Raw genomic sequence first — 21,167 nt, 5'->3', positions numbered from 1 at the left:
CCGGCCCGGCGGTGCCGCGGGCCCGGCCGGCCCCGTCCCTGCACGGCCGCCGCGGTGGGCTGTTGCAAGGAGCTCCGTAGTGGCGTGGAGCAGCCCTTCGCCTTGCTGGCGGCACCGGAGCCCACCCCCGACCGCCTGCGGGAGAGCTCGGGTGGCAGGAGGACTTTTTCTCTTAGGCGGGCAGGAGAATCTGCGCGTCGTCCTGTAAGTCCCGAAACACGGGGATTCGAGTTGCCTGGGGGTTCTTACGGCGGGTGTTCGTGTTGGTTTGAAGTAACGTATAACCGCGCGAAGCGTGGGTGACGTTTGTGTTATTACTCTTAGGACAGAGGCTGAAAGCTTGTACTTCTAGAAGTGGCTTGTGCATTGAGATGAATTGTCAAATATAAACCGACTGCAGATGCAAAACTTTACTGGAGAGGAGGATTTACAGTAATTACTCAAGCCATTCTTTCTCCCCTAAGGCTCTTGACTTAACCTGTCGGGTGGTTATGGTCTGGTAAGCTCCTCCTTTCCCTGGAGTTATTATAGGGTTATTTTTAGTCGGAACTGGATTTAAAAGAACACCTTGGATCTATCTCTCTGTTTAATAACAAAATGTACATCTGTGCATCTGGAGATCAGATACTCTTCAAAAGGTACAGGCGTGTCTTTGCACACTCAGTCATCAGATGTACTTATATCTTATGCAAATGACACAGAATTAAATATTACAGAGTTGATAAGGAAAGTTTGTGTTTGTTCATACCCACTGGAAGTTGCCTGAACAGTTAAATATTCTGAGGGCTACAAGGTTTTTGCAGTACGTTTTGTCTCGTATTCAGGTGAGGTCTCTTGTGAAGGTGAATTGTATATACTTCTGACTTGCCTTGATTGTTGTGTCCTGCATCCTTTCAGCATGAATTCCTTCTGTGTTTTTCCAAAGAGTGCCGATTAATACACAATAACAGGTTAGATGATGGTTACTGAAGTACTTGTCAGACCACTTCTTCAGTTCACCCCCTCACCTGCAGGTTTTCTGACTCTACAAGTACAGTAGAACGTAATGTTTACCGGTCTCTGAGCCATCATGCTTACAACCCACCATGTTAAGTAAACAGATTTACTTAATATACCAGGCTGTAACCTGCAAGCTGTTCCCCCTCCCCTTCAACTGTCTTTGTGAGAGTGGTGGGCGGACAAATGGGAATAGTAAAAACATCAGTTGTCCCAGTTTCAGCTAGTAAATGTGGATCAATGTGCAAGTGGGAAAGCACATATTGGGGAGCTTGTGGCTCTTGGTAGTCCTCACAGCCTGAAATCCTGAATTCATCATGTCTAAACAGCCTTCTGCCAGCCTGCAAACCATCCTAATATCACTGAATTTGTAGCTTTTTCCTTATGATTGGTGCTGTTTATGTACAGTTCAGTATCACTTTCATTAAAATGCTACTGACTAGATGAAGTACACTTAAAAAAAAAGGGGGGGGGGACTAAGATAAAGTTATTTAAAGTACGACCAATCCAAAAAAACCCAAGATGCTCCTCTTCTAACAAGCATTTCAACTTCTGACTGAAAATATTGAGCTGTGCTGTCATTGTCTGCAGCAGGTATCAAATACCTGTTTCCTTGAGCTGTGTTATATTTGAGAACTCTGTAGAAAATTGTTTTTTTGTATTTGAGACTCTGTAGTAAATCAGGGCATCTGCAAGCAGGCGAACATCTTAGCTGCCACCAGCTGCAACTTGCACCATGTTATTTTAGGGCAGCTTGGGAGACGGAGGGATTTACTGTAGAGTGCTGCACTACAGTTGTCCAGCAGCTGAATTGCGAGTGCTTTGGCCATCTACATATTAGTTATGGATCAGATCTTAAAATAACTTCAGAAGCTATGGTAATGCTGCCACCAATGAACTGGAAATCTGAGATCCACAGAGGACTGTCCTCCAAAAAATACTGCCTAATGTTGAAAGTAGAACGCAACTTTACATCACTGCTTTTACTTGAAGACAAAATATTTGGAAGTGGCTGAATGATTTAAGAAAAGCATCCAAATCTGCTGATTTAATACCAGAGACTGGAATCTGCATCTCTCTGGTGTTTGGTTGTTTTTTTTAAGAGCTGTAGGTGCATTTCCTCAGAAGGAGGATGTAACAAGGAAAATGGGACATCACAGGGTTTAATGATTTTAAGTCTTTAACTGGCACATGGTCAGAGATTAATGTGAATATTTAATGATTCATTAGACAGTACAGAAGAGTCTCTACATTATTACTGATTCAATGTTGTATCAGTGTTGTGTTACTGAAGAATTATTGCACCAAAATCTGAGGTGGTTGGTGGCCTTTCCTCTGTTTACTGAGATGGATTCTTTGTGCGTTATCACTGGCTGTCATGCTTAATGTAATTTCTGTCAATCCCAACACTGCAACAGACTGTTCTGCTTATGAAGATACAAAACTCATAAAATAAGTACTCAAATTGAGGGAAAAGCAACAGGTGTAATTTTCCCTTAACCATAGAGTGGGGTTGAGAAGACCTCAAGTTGGCAGAGACCCTGTACAAACCCATTCTTCAGAAGTCTGTTCTTTTAGCAATATAAATTAAATTGCATACTAAAAAGACTTAAATCTCTTCAAGCAAGCAAAATCTAGTGCTCTGGGATCAAACCCACTAGAAATGTTTAAAGTAGAGAGAGAGCTAGCATGACGGAGCTGCAAGGACGTGTTAATGTTCACTTGTTCTTATTGCATAGGTAGATTCACTTTTTAAAGTGGTTTCTATTTCAGCGCTCAGCATTCAAGGCAGATTTCAATGGCTATTACAAAATGATTCACTGTTGAAATTCTCTTGCTGCGGTAGAAGAGCCGGTTCAGGGTGCATCTGCAGTGTATGGTTCTGATTTCAGTGGTGAATGAGTTATTGCTCAATCTCATCTGTTGCAACCTTTGGCTTGCAGAAAGAACGCTTCAGCTCAGAAGTCTGTCTGCTTAGCAAAGAAAGTTGTCTTGGTTTGTGAGTGAGTGCAGGGGCGTTAAATAGCTTTTGGTGGGACTCAGTGGTGCCAAGAGAATAAGGCTTTAGTGCCACCTTATTTTAAATATGGTTTTCAAACATAATGAGACAATTGTATGTCAGTTCATGCACGGCTTGTACATAATGACAAACCACAACTTACAGAGCTGTTGATGTTCTGGAAGGATGCAGGCTTCTGTGTGTCAGCACAATTTCTAAATAATAAAATTCTTAACACTGAAAATTTTCCCTTAATTTTTTTTTTTTTTGAGGGAAGTATGGCAGTGAGGGTAAAGGTTACACAGGGTTGTAAAGAGGTTTCCTGAAAACTTTATGCCTCCTAGTTACCTATCCCACGCTTCTGCTCATCTCTCCATCCCACCTGTGAAGAAGGGAAAGGGCTGAGAGAGAGGTAAGCCATAACTTATGTGATGTGAGAAATATCCTACCTGTTTGAGGCCACTGGCATGAATATGTAAGAGTCTGTAGATTTTGTAAGCTACTTCCATTAGTTACATTAAAATGGGAAGAGTCTGTACAAATGCTGCAGCCAAAGTGGGCTACAGACACAAAATAGAGCATAGTTATCTCAGTTCACTGCTAACAGATGAATCAAAGTGTTGCTTCCACATGGTGTGGGTATTGTAGACCCCGGGTGTTCCCAGTGTTGCAGGACAGTGTCATGGTTTAACCCTGGCCATCAACTAAGCACCCCACAGCCACTCAGTCACTGCCCCTCCTCCCCCAGTGGGATGGGGGAGAGAATCAGAAGGGTAAAAGTAAGAAAACTCATGGGTTGAGATAAAAAGTTTAGCAGTTTAAAAAAAAATAATTAATAAATTGTAAGGAAAAGGTGGGGCGGGGGATAAATAACAGAGAAAAATAAAACCTAAGGAAGACAAGCGATGCAAGTGAAAACAATTACTCAACACCAACTGACCCATGCCGAGCCAGTCCCCGAGCAGCGGCCCCCCTGCCAACCTCCCCCCTAGTTTTATTGCTGAGCATGATGTCGTATGGCATGGAATATCCCTTGGGTCAGTTGGGGTCAGCTGTCCCAGCTGTGCCCCCTCCCAGCTTCTTATGCCCCCCCAGCCTCCTCGCTGCTGGGGTGGGGTGAGAACCAGAAAAGTCCTTGGCTCTGTGTAAGCACTGCTCAGCAGTAAGGAAAATATCCCTGAGTTATCAACACTGTTTCCAGCACAAATCCAGAACACAGCCCCATACCAGCTACTATAAAGAAAATTAACTCTATCCCAGCCAAAACCAGCACAGACATCCAATGCAAATGTAAATACATTTCACTTTGTAGATCAATTTTAAAGCAGTATGAATTGTAGTTCAACATCCTCACTGAGGTTCCTGTACCTGAAGGTTCTGGCATCAGCTGATGTAGTCCTAGTTTGTACCACTCATCTGTTTCTGAACCCTCTGAATCAGAACTGTTGGGACAGAAGTTGTTTGCATAGTTCACATTTTAATGAAAGCAGAAAAAGGTTTACATAGGAATTATCTTTTGGGCAGTCTCATTATTGCTGAATTTTCTTAATTCCTGGTTTTGTATGGAATATATGGGTGAGATTCATTGTGAAGTTCCATCTTTACAACGGTTTAGCTAATTAGACGCGAGTAAAATGTTGCTGCTGCCACTTTTTGCAGACCTCCTATCCCATACTGAGAGGTAAAATTGAGTTATATTAGCTATTGTGAAAAGTTGGTGTCCACTTTGCTTGTTTAAAACAACAGACACTTTCAAAATGTCAATGTAGTTTCCTACAGGTACGTCGGATGATTTGACATTATGGCAGTTCTTGGGACGTGGCTTTCTCTGGTCCTGCTTCAAACTCCAAGTGACAGTGGTTTTGTGTGATGCATTCTGGACTTCTTAGCTGTGTTATTTTCAAGTCTTCTGAATTAATGCTATGTGTATCAATATAGATACATGTGGTTGTTCTAAAGTAAAATGTGCACACATGCAGGCGAACTCCCAGGCTGGCAGCTCCTTGAAATATTCCATAAGCCAGAGACTTGCAGAGGCTCTGCTGCTGTGTTCAGGCATGAGTGACTAGTGGGCAGAAGTTCATTGTCACAAACGAGACTTGAATTTCCCAAGTGAGGTGCTGTGTCCTCCAGGTGACTTAGAGGCACTTAAAAGCCATGGAGTTAGTAACAGAGGCAGTCTGTTGCTGACATCCAAACTTTTCTGTTGTTTGCTGGTTTTGCTTAAGCTGTATGGATGGTGTAACTTTTACCTTGGTTAACTTCTAATGCGTTGCATTCCCAAAGATGAGGATAATACCAGAGTAAATAACATATGTTAGTAATGGGTCAAAGTTACGGCTTAGTTCAGGGCAGGGGGGGAGAAGTAAGACTACTAGTAGCTGGTGTTGCATCATTTTAGACGAGTGTTTTTTCTTGTAACTCCTTGTTAAACCTGCATGACTGCTAATGCAACTTTGGACACTCCTGAGGCACAGCAGTTTTTAGTACAGAGTAATCACACACCTTTAAAAATTGAGTACTAAGCAATTAGCTGTCTCAGTCTTAAAGGTGCTGCTCCAGCATATCACTCAAGGGCATGCACATGATTCTTCTTTAATTGTTTGCATGTCTGCCTGTGTATGTTCAGGAAGAGTCTTTTTTTATACTTGTGACTTTTCTGTCACAAGACCTGGAGTTAAAGGATTTACTTGGGGGGGGGGGATAAACAAAAGTAGTCATGTGGACAAATGAGTGTGTGAATGTAATGTGAAAAATGTGGTGGGATAAAATGGTTGGAAAAATATTGTGTTCAAAAATTATTTGCTAATACTATAAAAAAATTGTTCTTGTTTCAGTATGTTAGCTGAAAAAAAAATCAGTACCCTGACAGTTGCGTTCTAAATAGATATACTTGGCAGGAATTGATAATTTTTTAGAGAAAAATAATATAATTATTACTCTTGAAGTCTCATTTTGTTTAACAATTTAGTGGTAAAATTGATTTTTATGTATATGGAACCATAATATTAAAGTTTGCATCTAATGGGGTGAATCTTCCACATGGCAAATGGTCAGTCTGCCTAAAGGCTGAAGTAAGAGAGAGTGACTTCCAGATTTTTATGTTATGAGGCTTTGGGGAAATAAATGGAAGTGACTGTGGTTGTTCGAAACTGGTCTGGCTTGTAGTTGCCTATTAGGAAACATAATGCCAATACGAATAGCTGGGGGTTTTTGCAGCCATTAATATTGGGGCACAAAGTTGACAAGCCTTTTGAAATACTGATGATAGTTTTGGAGAATGTATTGAAAGGTTTTAATGACCTAAAAATGTAGCTGAATTCAAAATCTTGGGGAGTTTGGTTTTGTTGGGGTTTTTTGGGTTTTTTGTTTGTTTGTTTTTTGTGGATCAGGCTTATAAAAATAGTTCTAAAACTTTCAGCATTCAGCAGCTGTTAAATGCCTCATTAATTCAGATACTAACTTCAAAATGCGAAAATTAAACTTTGAAGAAAACGTTGTGGCTCTGTGTTTATGACTTCTGAAAGTGCTTGGTGGAAAAACATGAAGACTTGATATTCAGATTTCTTCTTTGTACCATTATTGACTTGACAGAGTCAGAGCTGACACTCTGTAGAGGAGTTTCAGTACTTAGGGGATTGTTCCCCAGTGGACGGAAGATGATCAACTTGTACAGTAGTCTTTTCTGCTTGGGTTTGTTCCTCCCTTCTCTCTCTCTCCCCCTGCCCCAGTTCTTTCATGAGAGAACATGGGAAGAGCGTGTTATGCACCTAAATAGGTAACTGCTGCTACCAGCACATACAGGAGGCAGCAAATGAACTTGATACACAGGAGGTGTTATAAGAAGCCCCAGGTGGAGGGGGAGAAATTCACGCAAAGCAGCTTGCAGTGGGCAAAGGTGCTGAGGATAAGTCTAGAAGATGTAGTGGTATCTTGAGGAACGGCTTAGAAAGGAGGACAGAGACGAGGAAAGAAGAGGGCTGCGGGCAGCCTGGAGAGACCTCTGAACCCCCGGTGGTGTGGGAAAAGCTGTTGGGGGCAACTTCCAAGGGATGTATGTTGGGAGAGGAGGAAATGTAGAGCAAAAATTTTTGGTGGGGTCTTTGTGGAAATGGAGATTCATAGTGAGGGTGATGAGGGATGATCAGGTCCTCAGGGGCAGAAGGGTGGGGCTGGAAGGTAAGAACCAGGCATGGTAAGAAATAAGAGGGCCACAGTCCAGGTGGCCATGAAGCTACGGTTTTTCCTACGGAAGTTTCAGGACCAAACGAAGAAAGTGTTGGTCTGTAACGTTTTTCTCTTAGGTGATTTTTAAGACTTGAGTTTTACCTCTTCTGCTAATTTTAGAAAGCTATCTTTAAAAAAATTTAAATTTTCATCCATCTCCAGACCTATGCATTTCAGTTTATTTTCTCTATTCTTTGGTTTTGTTACTTTTACATTTTTTCTCTTCCCAATATTAGATTCAATCTCTTCAGTACTAGTTGTTTATGTTGCAGTAGTACCAAAAAAGCCTTCTTTGAAAAGCAAGATAACTCTTCTCAGGAAAGTTTCTTATACTGATTCTGAAAATATTATTTCTGGGTATTACTTTGTCAATCAGTATTAAAATACTCAAGACCCACATATCCCAAAAAAACCACTATGCACCCTTATGGTTTAAAATCAAAGAAAGGGACTGAAGGGGCCTTACTCACACTTCTAAAGCAGCTTGTATTATGAAAATCTCTCTGTAGGAGTCTATTTACTGGGAAAATATGGGCAGAAGAAAATCAGAGAAATCCAAGAACGAGAAGCAGCTGAATACATTGCCCAAGCGCGAAGGCAATATCATTTTGAAAGTAATCAGAGGACGTGCAATATGACAGGTAAGATAAGGAAATAGCTACTGTTCTTGATAGGTGGAATTATTTGGGGATTTATACTACATATTGACAGGATGGAAGACAAATAAGAAATATGGGTGAATTCAAAATCTTAATGAAATACTAATGCATAAATAGAGTAATTTTGCATAGTAAAAACAGAATCTGAAGAACAGAGGTTTGAAGGCATTTCTAGGTGTCATCTGAACCCTTATCCATTTATATGCATACAAATATACATGCAGGTTACAATTTTTTGTCACTTCAAGACCCTTTGTGTATTGCCCTAAACTGCATGTCGTATTGAGGTGTGAAACAGCACCCAGATTCAAACACTACTGAATTTACAGCAGGATTATTTTATTTGTTATAGCACATTGTTAGTAAGCTACACAGAGAGCTTGGTGGGTAATTTTTATTTACAAATAAGAAGCATGTCAGCCCATTAGTTCCCTACATTTTAACAGTTAAAAGGTGCCTGACTAGCTGGGAGCAAAAAGTGACAGTATTTATATTATAGCACTGGTGTTTGGATTTTTGGAGAGGAGATGGTGGAGTAGAGTTTAACAAAATCCTTGTCATTCTTGTAAATACAGGCCATTCAAAACTACTTCTACAAAACAAATTAGGCAGCATTTTCTTTTCCTGTTGAAATTTGTAATGGCTTCTCGGGTGGCTGCAAATGCTTTCTGTGCACCTTGTTTACCCTGACCAACTGGTGTTTCATTTTAATCTTTTCCATTTTGTAGTGCTGGGATTGATTTTACTGCAAGGACTAAGTTTGTCTTTGCCCTTCTTTGTATGAAGTACCTTCTGTCTGGCAGCATGCATTCTTGTCAAGATTTTTCATACTTTGTTCTTAGTATTTATTATGTTCTGAGCATGCTTTTTTTCCATTTCGTGTTCCCATCACATAACCGCAGATCTGACATTGAATATTCTGAAAGTAAAGTATTTTTTTTCACCACCAGCTTTCTTTTGTTTGAAACGTGCCTTTCTCTGGTTCTCTTGTTGGATAAAACCAAACCTCAGATCGTTTTCTTCTCATTTGGAGAAATGCACAGTGTAGATTTTCACCAGGTTTTCTTCTGGGGAATTGAAGGCATGTATATGCAGATAATGCAGGATGTGATCTGCAGCTAGAGCCAACAAAGACATATAGCCACATAAGGGCAGCATTGTGCCCAAGCTGGTAACAGATAAGCAAGTAATTGCACTTCTCTGAGTACTCCCAGGGTTTCCTATTTTGCTTGTTCTCCCAGCTTTGCCTGTTGAGCAATTGGATTTACATTGTATAGCAGCTACTGAGCGAGAACTGGGGATAGGTTTATGATGATTTTTTTTATGTTGACAGGGTTTTTTCCTTTTTTTTTTTCTTTTAATAACAGTGCTGTCAATGCTCCCAACATTGAGGGATGCCTTAATGCATCAGTTAAATTCTGAGAGTCTCACGTCTCTTCTTAAAAATAGGTAAGACTGTTTTGTTAATTGTGTTAAAGATCACTTGTTTTGGTCATAAGATAAGTTTTTTTTTCAAATTATATATTTATAATGTAGAGAGTATGCAGGATTTTGTTTCTGTGTCCCATTGAGTCGCTGGTCTTAAAGTATTTTGAAATCACTATGTAAATATTTTGTGTCATGTTAGATGTATTTTGATAGGTATGGCTGGCATTTTCCAAACATTACAAGAAATAATACTTCCTTTAAGATGTTTCAGTGAGAGCCATGGTTTTTGTTGAAGTGCTTACAAGATGGGCAGGTAAAAGTACTTAGAGGATCTAGTCCTCTCTTAAACAGGACAGAGTATTTTGACTGAGTTGTCGATGTTGTGTTTGTAAAAATGTTTATGTAATCTTATAAAGGTCAGATGTGAATAGTAGTAGAAAGTATCCAAGATGAGATTGCAAATGGATGTAAGCTGTGAGAAGTGTGTGTTTGTTGTTTGGTTGTTTTTTTTTCTTTTTTGAAGTAGAGCAAATAGGGGCATGTCATACATTAAGAGGAATGCTTCCCTGTCAGAAAACACCTTCGGTTCCATTATAACTGCAGGAACAAATAGCGTATTTTCAAATACATAAAGTGTATAACAGCATGCCTTAAAAGTAGAGTAAGCTGCTTGGCATTTTGCACGGAGTAAAAGTGTTATGTAGGCAGTTAACACAGCGTTTCTGACTCACTCTAGACTGCCTTTCTAGTTTACCTCCCACTAGCTTATTTATGTAGCTGTAACTTCAGCTGTCCAGCATTTAATAGATTACCTATCCAGTCATTGTCTTTTCTCAGTCAAAAAACTCCCACAACAAGGCAACAGAATGTGATATTTAAAGTGAGAATTACCACCTGAACTATGTTTTTGTAATAGATTATCTGAGAATTTCCAATTGTAATTTAATATTATTTACACCAAACCACAAGAAATTAGGAAAAGTTAATTTTAATGGAATGCTTAATATATTTTTCAGTTTTTACTCAATGAAAAATTAATCTGAGTGAACAAGAGATCTTGTGGATCACCAGATTTGTCTTCTGGACTGTGCAGCAAAATAGTCTACAAAGGCCTGTAATCCTTTGTTCAATGGTGAAGACATGTAATGCCTTAGTTTGTTCTCTGTAGCGTGCATTCTTTTATCAAAATACATCTGGTGTCTCTAACTTGTGCGACTAGTTGAAACAGTTTACGGGTACAGTAACACACTTCTGAATTCCAGTAATGCCAGTGAAAATAGAGATGAGACTTTTTGATATTATTGTTAGGCACTTCTGAAAACAAGTGTTTTTTAAAAGGCTGGTTACATGCAATATCCTGTAAGCACGGATGTCCATTTAGAGTGTATCTTACAGTGGAGTTTGTGTCTTAATGTTTCCTTTTTTGACTTATGCTGAGCAAGTTTTAACTAAATGCTTGAAATTTTTTAACTGAAAAGACAGAGGAGGGGTTGGGAAGGCACAGATCATAGAATCAGCCATCAGAGCTCATTCCACGTTGAAGTGATTCTTTAAAGAAGCTCTGCATTCTTGTGGTACACATGGAGGTATAGATTTGTTTTCTTTCTACTTAAATTTGAGAAGATGAATCAAACGGCTCTGGACCTTTGAGTGCTGTTGTTGAATATACAAAAGAGTACATGTGGAGATTTACCTTTCTTAATGTCCCTGAAGATGTGTTCTTTTTCTCACATAATCTATGTTATGGCTTAACATGTTATGGATCTATGTTGTCATATGTTACAGATCATGTTATGGCTTAGGTAAGCTCCTTTAACTTAAATTTAAGGGAGTGAATGGATTTTAAAACCTTTTTATGTTGTTTTAGTAATTTGGGGTGGCCAGTGGTAGGTTGGGGGTGTAAGCAGGCTGAAGTCTTCAGTCTTTCAGAGAAACTTTTAAAGAGGGAGTGGCACACAAGGCCACAGATGTTCTTGCTCCATCTGTCCTCCTCTTTTCAAAGAAATGTGATTGAATGAGATGAGGTGAAGTACCTACTGCTGTAGCCTTGCAGATGTTGCGTATCTCCCACCTATTCAGCACTTAGCTTTATTCCAAACCTCTGCTTGTTTGCATTGCTTTTTGCTTCCATAGCAGGTAATAGTTTTCCAAATAGATGTGAAATAAAAGATGAGTTTTGAGTAGCAGCTGAGTCTTAGTAAATTGCAGCAGATGAAGACTGAAAAATCCATTTCCACTGTTAGGCTTAATACTTGCAGACTTAAACTGTTACCTGGCTGTTGCCTTAAGTTGTGAGGAGAAACTTTGTAAGCATGAGCTCTAGGAAATGTTTCGACATAATAGGTGCAAGTGTAGTTGGCTGAAGTCGATGTATTGGCTTCCCTTTCTCTCTTCAGTTGGCATGGAAAACCTAGCACTTATAAGTAACAAATGTGGTTTTGAGTCCTGTTAATGTGTTTTATCTATAGAAATATTGCTGTATTTTTTAACAGTCTTTCCTTTGTTTTGCTTTAGAATAGCTTTTAAAACTGTTGACTTAGCTTGCAAAAAAAGTATGTAAACTGATTTTTGTGTGTGCCATGGGTCCTTGTATCTCTTCTAGCTATCCTTTCTTTGATCTGTCTCTTTACTTTTTGGAGTTGTAGACTTAATAGTTTATTATATCAGTTCATTTACATTATTTGAATGCACTGAGCTTAAAAATTGTTTATGTGAGTGATATAATGGTCAAACTAATGCCAAAGTGCACGTGTTGTGCCTGTAAAGAGAAATTATTTCTGGTGAAATATTTTTTATAAACTAGGCTACTGTAAAGTTGATCTGAACTATCTGCCTGAAATATTTAAGTGTTAATTCTGATCCTAAGAAATTACCAAATGTTTCTCTAAGTGACTTTCACAATATATTTCTTCCATGACAGAGATAGAGTGGCCGTTCTTTACTGACAGTGCTTAACAGGCAAGAATGGCTGATGAAACTTTTTGGATGGTTAGCTTGCTCTTATCTCTGCTACTGCTGCTATACTGCTAGCATTACCTCTAGATAGTAGTTATAAATATGCAACATGGCTTAGGCAGTTCAGTTGTATCTATGCAATCTACATACAGTCTTGTTCTTTTGACTGCAGAATATATAAAATCTTAGGAATTGGTCAGGTCAAAAAAGTCAACGTACCTCAACAAAAGAAGTAAGATCAACTTGTATTTGTGTGGATGGTGCAAGACTTCTTTTCCACAGATGGTTGGGATCTCTTTGTTTTTTGGTGATTAAATCTCAACTTTAAAACCAGGTCAGGCAATGGTAAATCTTGCACGAAAGTAGGGTATAGAAATTCTGGTCCTGCACTTATTATGCGCACGTGGATACAGGAAGCCCTACTGAACTGAGGTCTGCTTTAAATACATACAGGATCAAGGCCCCAGAAAAGACTACTTTGTATCATCAGTGGGCTTTTTCTGGCTGCTTAGCATAGGAACTCAAAATTATTAATATAAGTCTATAATTGACATCATTAAATACTACACTTATACATTAAAGTTTGAATATCTTTTCTGTGACTTCAAAGCATATTGTTTATACACTGCTTTCCTGAATGAGGCAAACTTATGTAGACATGAATCTGATCTGAATAATTATAGAAGTTAAATAGGCTCACCTTAGAGTACTATTTCACTTAACGTATTTATTGATTTCCAAGGAAAATATACTTTTTAATGTTTAATATTTCCATTTATGTTTCCTACAGGCCAGCAAACAAGTTAGAAATATGGGAGGATTTAAAGATAATAAGTAAGTGGAAATGAAAGATTCCATCTACATACTATTTGGCATAAATTTAAAATGTCTTTCACACCCTTTAAAATGCACACTTGATACTGGGTTGTTGTCTGAGTAGGTATGAAGATAGTGTGACACGCTATATGGCAAACTTCCCGTCCCCACTCCCAAAAGCTCCTCATGAAGGAATTTTTCATAGTCCCCACAGAAGTCAGAAGCTCAGAGACAAATGTGAAGAATTTTATTGGCCTTCATGTTACCATGCTCAAGAAAACTTTGTGAGAACTTTCTGTGCCATCACAGAAAAATCAAACTAGTTTTCCAGAAAGTTCTATGCTGAACCTAACAGAAAACATCAATCAGAAATGTAGGCCAGCCCTTACATGGCCCGCAATTTCCTCTTTTCAAGCCTGTTGGGGAGAACCACCATACCAATGGCTATGAACCCTTTGGTTCATGTTCTTATTTATTGGCTGATGGAAGCAGTGGAAGGGAAGGAAGAATAGTGAAGCCAGATAATTATGTACTGAATACTACTGAGCTTTTTTTACTACTTTTGATTCTTTGGTACTATTTGTTATCCCTCCACCTCCCTGGTTTTGTCTTCCCTTCCTTTTGGTTTTGCTTCTCCTTTTCACACCAACTTTACAGATCCTACTTCTGATCCGGCTCCTTTCTTCCCGTGTCCTTGCTACTCCACATTCATCCATATTTATTCATGTCACTTCTTCCACACGTCCTGTGTTGCCTAGTGGCTGGTAGCTGATGCTTATTTTCATGTTCGTTCTTTAGATAGTAGCTGCTCCTGCTTCAGGTAACTTTTTTCCCCAAGCTGCTGTTACGCCTTCTGTGTCTTAATTGCATGATGAGGGCTAACATACTATGTGTATTTCCTGGCCTAATGAAGAAAGACGATTTGACAGTACATCTGTTTTCCTTCTGGAGCAACTTTTATGATTTTTATTTTTTCCCAAAATAACTTGTGTAACGTGCAAAATGATATTAATATTGGACTTTAAATGGGACACTTCAGATGTAGCTCCAGCACATATTAGACTCATGACCATCTTGGGTATATGTTGTGAAAAAATGTGTTATGACAACCAATGAGAGAAATGTGACTGTGTATTTAAAAATCATCAGCACTTCTTGAGTCTTGGAGAGCACTCTCCCTCCTTGGCTCACCCTTATTTCTTTGACTTTGAAGTTATTTTGTTGTCTCTTTTCAAGGTTTCACAAGAAGCATTGTAGCTGTATATAGTACCTGTATGCTAGTAGTTCTTTTGCGAGTCCAGTTAAATATTATTGGCGGTTACATCTACCTAGATAATGCTGCACTCTGCAAAAACGGCACAGTAAGTTTCTTGTTTTGTTTCAAAGGTAGAACTTCCACATTCTTGGAAGTGAAAGAATTATTTTGTGAGAGATAAAAAGAGCATAGCTTAGGAGTATTAGAACAAAACCAAGAGCTCTTAGAAGAGTGGAGATGTGGAAGCATTACTCAAAGTAAAATATATTGATGTGTTTTAATAGCCGCTAAATTTGGATGATGTGGTGATACTGTTGCTTAACAAAATACGAGCAGTATTGAAGAATACCCTTTATCTACATTTGTACTGCTTAAAGGTTACTTCATATCTAAACACCAACATAAAATAATTTCTTTAATTTTTTTGTGAAACAGTAATACTGTGTGAATAATCCAGGATATGTATGCAAATGTATAAAAACGCTTAGGTCTTTCTAGCACATACATTAATTGCCCCAGTTAAATTTTCCTAGGATTAAAGAAGAAAAATGTTGTCTTTGAAATTTTGACTATTTGGTTGTAACTCCAAAAGGTCATCTACCTTAAATGTCTGTTGGTGGAGCCAAGTAAGGCAGAAGACTTGGTTTTTGTTTATATAGTGTATCTATCACTGCTCAATAAAAATATCAATCCCACAGTAAGCAAGTACCCATTGTACAGAGTAAGATCTGCAAATTGTTGGATGGCTCATCTAAAAATAATGGATATAAACTTTGATTAGTTGTCATATGCCCCCCCATGATAGCTCCTGCTGAGAGTTAAGGAACAGCATGTCACAGCAGGTCTAAGGAAAGCTTTCACTAGGGAGGCCAGGGTTGATGTGGAGGTTGTGCTTCATTTTGTGAAACCTGAAAAAGCTTTTTTAAAAGGGCAAGATAAGTTTGGGCTAGAAATGTGTTTCCTTTCTGTTATTTTTCCAATAGAGAAGTGGGTTGACAGGGCCAACTCTGAGGCACTCTGCTGGAGCAAACTGGCATCCTGTCTCAGTTCCTGAAAGCTGCTTTTCTACCAGATGGCCTTTTGTTAGGGCTGAGCATAAATATCCTATTCCACTAGGTTTTATTTTGGGGGTGGTGTAGGGTCTAGTTTCACCTGCAATGCAGGGGTTTTTTTTAAAAGAATTTCCTATATATGAATGAAAAGTGAAAGATTTATGTGTGCCACTGAAGATAGAAGAGAGATCTGTATAGTATTGAAGAGTGCCAGAGGACTTATGAAATATCCATGGGTTGATGGCAGGAAGACGGTCAGAAGCTACAGAGTTGGGTCAGAATGGGGGAATCCATCTGCTGCAGGGTCTTACAAAAATTAAGGAAATTGGTCGCAACAGGTTTGAAATTATTTTTGCATTGTTCTCTACTGTTGACACGTCACAGAACTATTTATTATTTTTTCCCCACAGACACCACTAGCTCCCCCTGAAGTTCAGCAGCAATATTTATCAAGTATTCAGCACCTTTTAGGAGATGGTATGATGCTTATTATAAGCTAACTAAACTTACAAAATGCTGCTTTTTTTCTAGACTTGAGCAAATCATTACAATAATTTTGACACTCTTCTTGTTCTAGGACTGACTGAGTTAATAACTATTGTTAAACAAGCTGTGCATAAAGTTTTTGGAAGGTAAGAGTCTCTACTTCTTTGTGGTTAGCTTTTAATCTTTATTGTGATGACTGCTCCCAAAACAATGAGTTTTACTAGAATTAAAAAAAAAAGGAAGGTGTACTGACTTTTTCCAAAACAATTTTTTTATTATAGCAGGCTATATCTGCCAGTGCAAACTCATATAGCAGACTGGGATCCTGTTACTTGTGAACATGTTACCGGGAGGAGAACAAAGCATCATTATTCATTTTGCAACCAACACTGTAGTCTCTCTTCCTTTCCAGTATTTCCCTTAAGCACACCCTATCTCTTCTGGAGCTGGAGCAGAAAGTTAAAGATATCAGGGAAGTAGTGGAACATAAAGATTCAGATCAGATTGCATCTCACTCTCCCTTATGTCATTATCTGATGCCAGATGAAGAAAATCCCCTGGCCACCCAGGTACTTGTTTCAGTTTCTTTCATCTATCTTTTTTCATTCTGTGTTTTTTTTGGTTTGGGGAGAGAAGGGTATGTAACAGTCCTCTAGCTATACCATGGCATCTGTATCTTTTATTAAAAGGCAAGGCCCCTTCTGTCATACATCAAGTGTCCTTATACCTTTAATCAAGGCAAAGTAAAGTTGTACTTTCTTCAGATTTGATTGAAAACAAGTGCCATCCTCAGAATGTCAGCTCTGAGCTCAGGAACACAGCCCAGTTACTGCTTTTAGCCTGTGACGTGTGCTGTAACACAATGCAGCTTAACTCAGCCCTAAGCTAAATTGTATTACCTTGCACTTGTGTACCAGCAAAGATCATGGACAGCTGTAGCATCTTGGCTGATGCACAGGAAGGTGATGGTGTGCTGGGAGTCCTTTGTCGCTTTGGGCTGGAAAATGAACAGGAGTCAAGGGAAAGGTGTATCTAATCTCAGTTGTAACATTAATTTCCTAAATTTTCTAAAGGCGTTTGTCTCCATCCACACCACAGGTTGGAGAAAACGCATGCTTAACTTGGTATCACAGTAGTGTAAAGAAGAAACTTAGGCTTCATTGTGTGACTGCATGCACTTATCCCTTTAACTTAAGCTGATAGGCAGGGTTTATTTCAGTTTCGGAGGTCAGAAGTGGAAAAAATACTTTGTTCAATTAGTCTGGTATTTCCTGCTAATACTGTTTTTAGTAAAAAAAAAAATCCTACAGTGACCATTTAAAAGGGAAATTAGAACACAAATTATAAAGAATCTGATTTACGACAGTAAATCTTTTCTTTTAAATAGATTTGCCTTACACATCTTGACTTTAATTCCATGGTACAAAACTCTTCCATTTCTGTTGTTACGGTTGCCAATAGATTTCTTACTAAATAGTGTCTGTCTTTGCTTTTTCTAGGCCTGTGGACTGACAGAAAGAGACATTGCTACAATTAAATTACTTAATGAAACTAGAGATATGCTAGAAAGGTATAGAGAAATATTCTGTATTCCTATTAAACTCTTCCTCAGAACTACTGTTTGTGTAAGACCATTTCTTTAATATAAAAAGCTGTCAACTTTCATTTGCAAAATGTGGCCACTCTGTTGCATTAAACTTTTATATTCACTAATTGTAGGCTGGGATTTCCAAAATCTGAGCGCTCTGAAACTTATAAGAAACAATCCTGCCTTAATGAGATGACGAGGATGTCCTTCCCAGTCACACCCCCTTATCTCTTCCTCACTTTTCTGTAGTTATGCAGGAACAGAAGAGTACTTCTCTTCTGCTAAAGCAGGGTAAATTGAGAGTCATTTTATTGGATTTACTTCCTTTGATAAAACGAACACCAGTTCTGGCTCATCAGAATGTATTTCTAATGCATGGTTTTGAGAGCGGTTGTATGCATCCTTTTACCAGAAAGCTACCAAAGTGAGGCATCTATAATAAACATTGAATATGAGGGAATTGAGCCAAATGCCAAACTATTCTTGCAATTTAGCTGCTAGAGATCTGGGGCATTTTAAGGATGAGGTAAGTCCCTTCTGTGTTATTAATAAGAAAGAGAAGTGAGGAATCCTTTAGATTTATCTGGGTGTTAGTAATCTTAGGGTAGCGTTTAGGTGGTTGTTTGGTTTGCTGTGGAGTTATTTGGGAGCTGGTCTTTCTTGAGGTGGCTATACTAATGGCCTTTTATCTGGGTCATACATCTTCCCTTGTGGGAGGGACATCTGTAACACTGAATACTTGCAGGGTTTTTTAGTTTGGAAAAGTAAATCCCAGGAATGAAACTTTTTTTCTCCCCCCTTCCAGTCCAGACTTCAGTACAGTTTTGAGCACATGTTTAAATAGAGGATTCAGTCGACTACTGGACAATATGGCAGAGTTTTTTAGACCTACTGAAAAGGACCTCTCTCAGAATGGCTCTGTAAATAGGTAAATGTTTTCTTTTGTTCTGGTTCTCATGTGAATAATGCTTTGGGATCGTAGTGAATTCCAAAAAAGGCTATTGATTTTCCTGCCTACTTGAAGTTCTCATGCTGGAAAGAATTCTGCTTCTTGCTCTTCAAGAATAACTGCAATCTCCTCACTTGTATTGCACGTTTCTTCCCACCCATGAAATAGCTAGAATTTACATGAGGTGTCTTTCCTACCATTACTTGCAGATCTAAAAGTAGCAATCAGAAGACCTACACCACCTACTTTTTGCCTGAACACTGTACAAGCAGACTGCCTTTCTGGCTAAGGAGGATTTACCCCACTGGTGGTGACTACTGAAAGATGTATTACAGTACCTCCCCTATGAGGCCGTGAGAAAGATAGCGTTTCCCTACAGTCAGCAGATAAGCTCTGTACGCCCCAGTCTCTAACTGTCAGTTACTGTAGTTCTCAAGGCAGGCAGGCATTACCATGATTCTCCAAATACATGTAGCCAAAGCACCTTATGGAGCTTTAGGTTCTTTGCTGCTATGCTGAAAAAAGATCCTAACATTCAGGATCTTCTACCTCTTCCTAGAAAGCTGTTTAAAAATAGCTTTTATTCTGAAGTTAACTTTGGTTTTAAACAGGGCAGTGAGAGTGTTACAAATCCAAAAGTGGTGTTCAAATCCTTGAAATGTGATTTCTAAAATACTAAAAATTAAAACCTCAAACATCCAAAAACCCAGTTATTATTCATTTTAGTAACTGATGGCACTCAGAGTAATGTTTTTATTTAAATATACACTATTTACATACTTAAAATGTCCCAAAGGCTGTAGTTTGGCTGTCTGTCCTAAGCCAGGTTTAGAGTTTGAAATAGTGCTAAGAACTGTTTACATACACACACACATGTAAAGACTCTGCCTAAACCATATTTCTCTTGCATGAGAAGCAAGTGTGAAACTGTGTGTAATAGGAACACCAACTGAATTTGCTTTGGTACTTCTCTATATTAAATGAAAAGCTTGATGGGGGCGGGGGGGGGAACCAACTTCATCTGTACATTTTAGTTTGCAGTCTTTCAACGCTTACTTCTGAAGTAGTAATTTTCAGAACTGTAATACTCACAGTTTAGTGGCTTTACTAATGTCAGACAGGTCTAGGTCAATATTTTTGTTCTTTTCTAGTCTTTCCAGTGTCAGTCTTCCTTTAGCCAAGATAATTCCAATAATAAATGGACAGATCCATTCAGTATGCAGTGAAACACCCAGTCACTTTGTTCAGGTAAGAATCTTGCTTATTTAAAATATCCCAAGTAAAATTTTGAAATTAATCTTGTATATTTCTTCTTAATAACATACTTCATTCTGTTTAATTTTAGTGGCTTTTAAAAAAAAGTAGAAACAATTGGCATAACTTAAACTTTTTCTACATTTGTATCTTCCAAAAATATGCTCTTTTTCTAGAAACTCTTCCCTCTGCTAAACTGTGCAGAAGCACAAAATATCTCTTAACTTGGTTCTGCTTGCAATTCTGCTCCTAAACTTTTCTAAAGCAAGAAATTTGAGTTACATCTCTGTGGGAGTGTCACGTGCTTTTCTCATGATGAATTACATACTGCAGCAAAACCAGAATAGTGGTGGATGTGTTTGATTAAGCACATTTATTCTTTAAATTTCTTCCAGGACCTGTTGATGATGGAACAAGTGAAAGATTTTGCTGCTAATGTTTATGAAGCTTTTAGTACCCCTCAGCAACTAGAGAAATGAACTGCACATTTATAGGAATAGATCCTGTATTTATAACAAATCCCTTGTGACTACTGATGAGACTTGGGTTAATTTTATAATGGTGTAGGAGTGGTAGACCAGCAGAAAGAACATCCTGAAAAAAGTGGGAGTGAGCCCATATTTGTTCTAATAGAATTCTGTTTCAAACACCCATTAAAAATATTCTTGTTGAAAGAATCATTGTATGTAAAGACTTTTCTATTAAAGTGGTTAAACTCTTCCATAATTAATTTGATTATTTTTATTGCATCTGAAAGGCATCTGGTGGCAGTATTACAACAAGTTACTAAAAAAAAAATCATTTGTTTGCTTGGGCTGTGTAAATTTTGGAAAAAAACTAATGATGGTGATCTAAGAATAGCAGAGAGTAGCAGAATGAAGCAAGGCTTCTTTCTTCTTCTCCCAAATTTTTCTTTTTATAAAGGAAAACTTTTTTTCCTTAACTTTACAAATGTGATTCCAAAGAGTTTCTCGTTCTTCAGAAAGCCTTTGCCAACTGATGCACGTTCCTCTTGAACAAGCTGGGGGGTGTGGTGTGTGCTTTCTGTTACTTAATATTAAAGGAATGTGGATTTTTAGAAGTTCTCTTGTTTATGCTGTTCAAACAGCTACACTGTACACATTAACTTGTAAATATTTTATCTTAATTTGTATTAATTTTGAGCCCAATGGTCTGTATTGTAATAAAATATTTTAATGTAAAATTTGTGTGTATTAACATTACTAGTAGGGAAGACAAGAATAACTTCATTTGGCCCATTACTTAACATCTTGACATAGTTGAAAGAATAAATTTAAACTTGTACAGTAATAGTTTTGCACTTATTAACATTACTCAGGAAAAATAAACCCTTGCTCTCTACACTGAAACACTTCATGCTTTTTGTTGTCCTATACCTCCCCGTCTTTGCAAACTGCACAGTGCAGATCTGTCCATACAGATCCTAACACATGATGAGTTTGGGTATTTTTCAAGTTGGGTGCAGTCTATCCTCTGCTTAAA

General features: G+C 38.4%; 1 protein-coding gene across 3 annotated transcripts in view; it reads left to right on the top strand.

The window, feature by feature from the left end:
- PEX3 (peroxisomal biogenesis factor 3) overlaps positions 1-20,868 on the top strand; it is a 21,252-nt gene extending 384 nt beyond the window's left edge. Inside the window, exons 2-12 of one of the 3 annotated variants that reach the window (XM_010574589.1) lie at positions 7,732-7,863; positions 9,249-9,330; positions 13,055-13,098; positions 14,317-14,441; positions 15,798-15,864; positions 15,965-16,019; positions 16,286-16,442; positions 17,373-17,443; positions 18,267-18,389; positions 19,562-19,658; positions 20,060-20,868. In XM_010574589.1, the coding sequence (XP_010572891.1) occupies positions 7,732-7,863; positions 9,249-9,330; positions 13,055-13,098; positions 14,317-14,441; positions 15,798-15,864; positions 15,965-16,019; positions 16,286-16,442; positions 17,373-17,443; positions 18,267-18,389; positions 19,562-19,658; positions 20,060-20,143 (1,037 nt within the window). In that variant the 3' untranslated portion in view covers positions 20,144-20,868. Of the gene's footprint in view, positions 1-7,731; positions 7,864-9,248; positions 9,331-13,054; positions 13,099-14,316; positions 14,442-15,797; positions 15,865-15,964; positions 16,020-16,285; positions 16,443-17,372; positions 17,444-18,266; positions 18,390-18,619; positions 19,659-20,059 lie in introns of those variants that run through there. The other 2 variants (XM_010574591.1, XM_010574590.1) reach the window with 2 other exon arrangements.
- The last annotated feature ends 299 nt before the right edge of the window (positions 20,869-21,167 follow it).

The sequence above is a fragment of the Haliaeetus leucocephalus genome, unplaced genomic scaffold (assembly GCF_000737465.1).
Source record: "Haliaeetus leucocephalus isolate CR32 unplaced genomic scaffold, Haliaeetus_leucocephalus-4.0 Scaffold450, whole genome shotgun sequence".
In the NCBI taxonomy this organism is placed as follows: domain Eukaryota; kingdom Metazoa; phylum Chordata; class Aves; order Accipitriformes; family Accipitridae; genus Haliaeetus; species Haliaeetus leucocephalus.
Note: the sequence above shows the minus strand (reverse complement) of the source record. Positions and strands in the feature narration are given on the sequence as shown.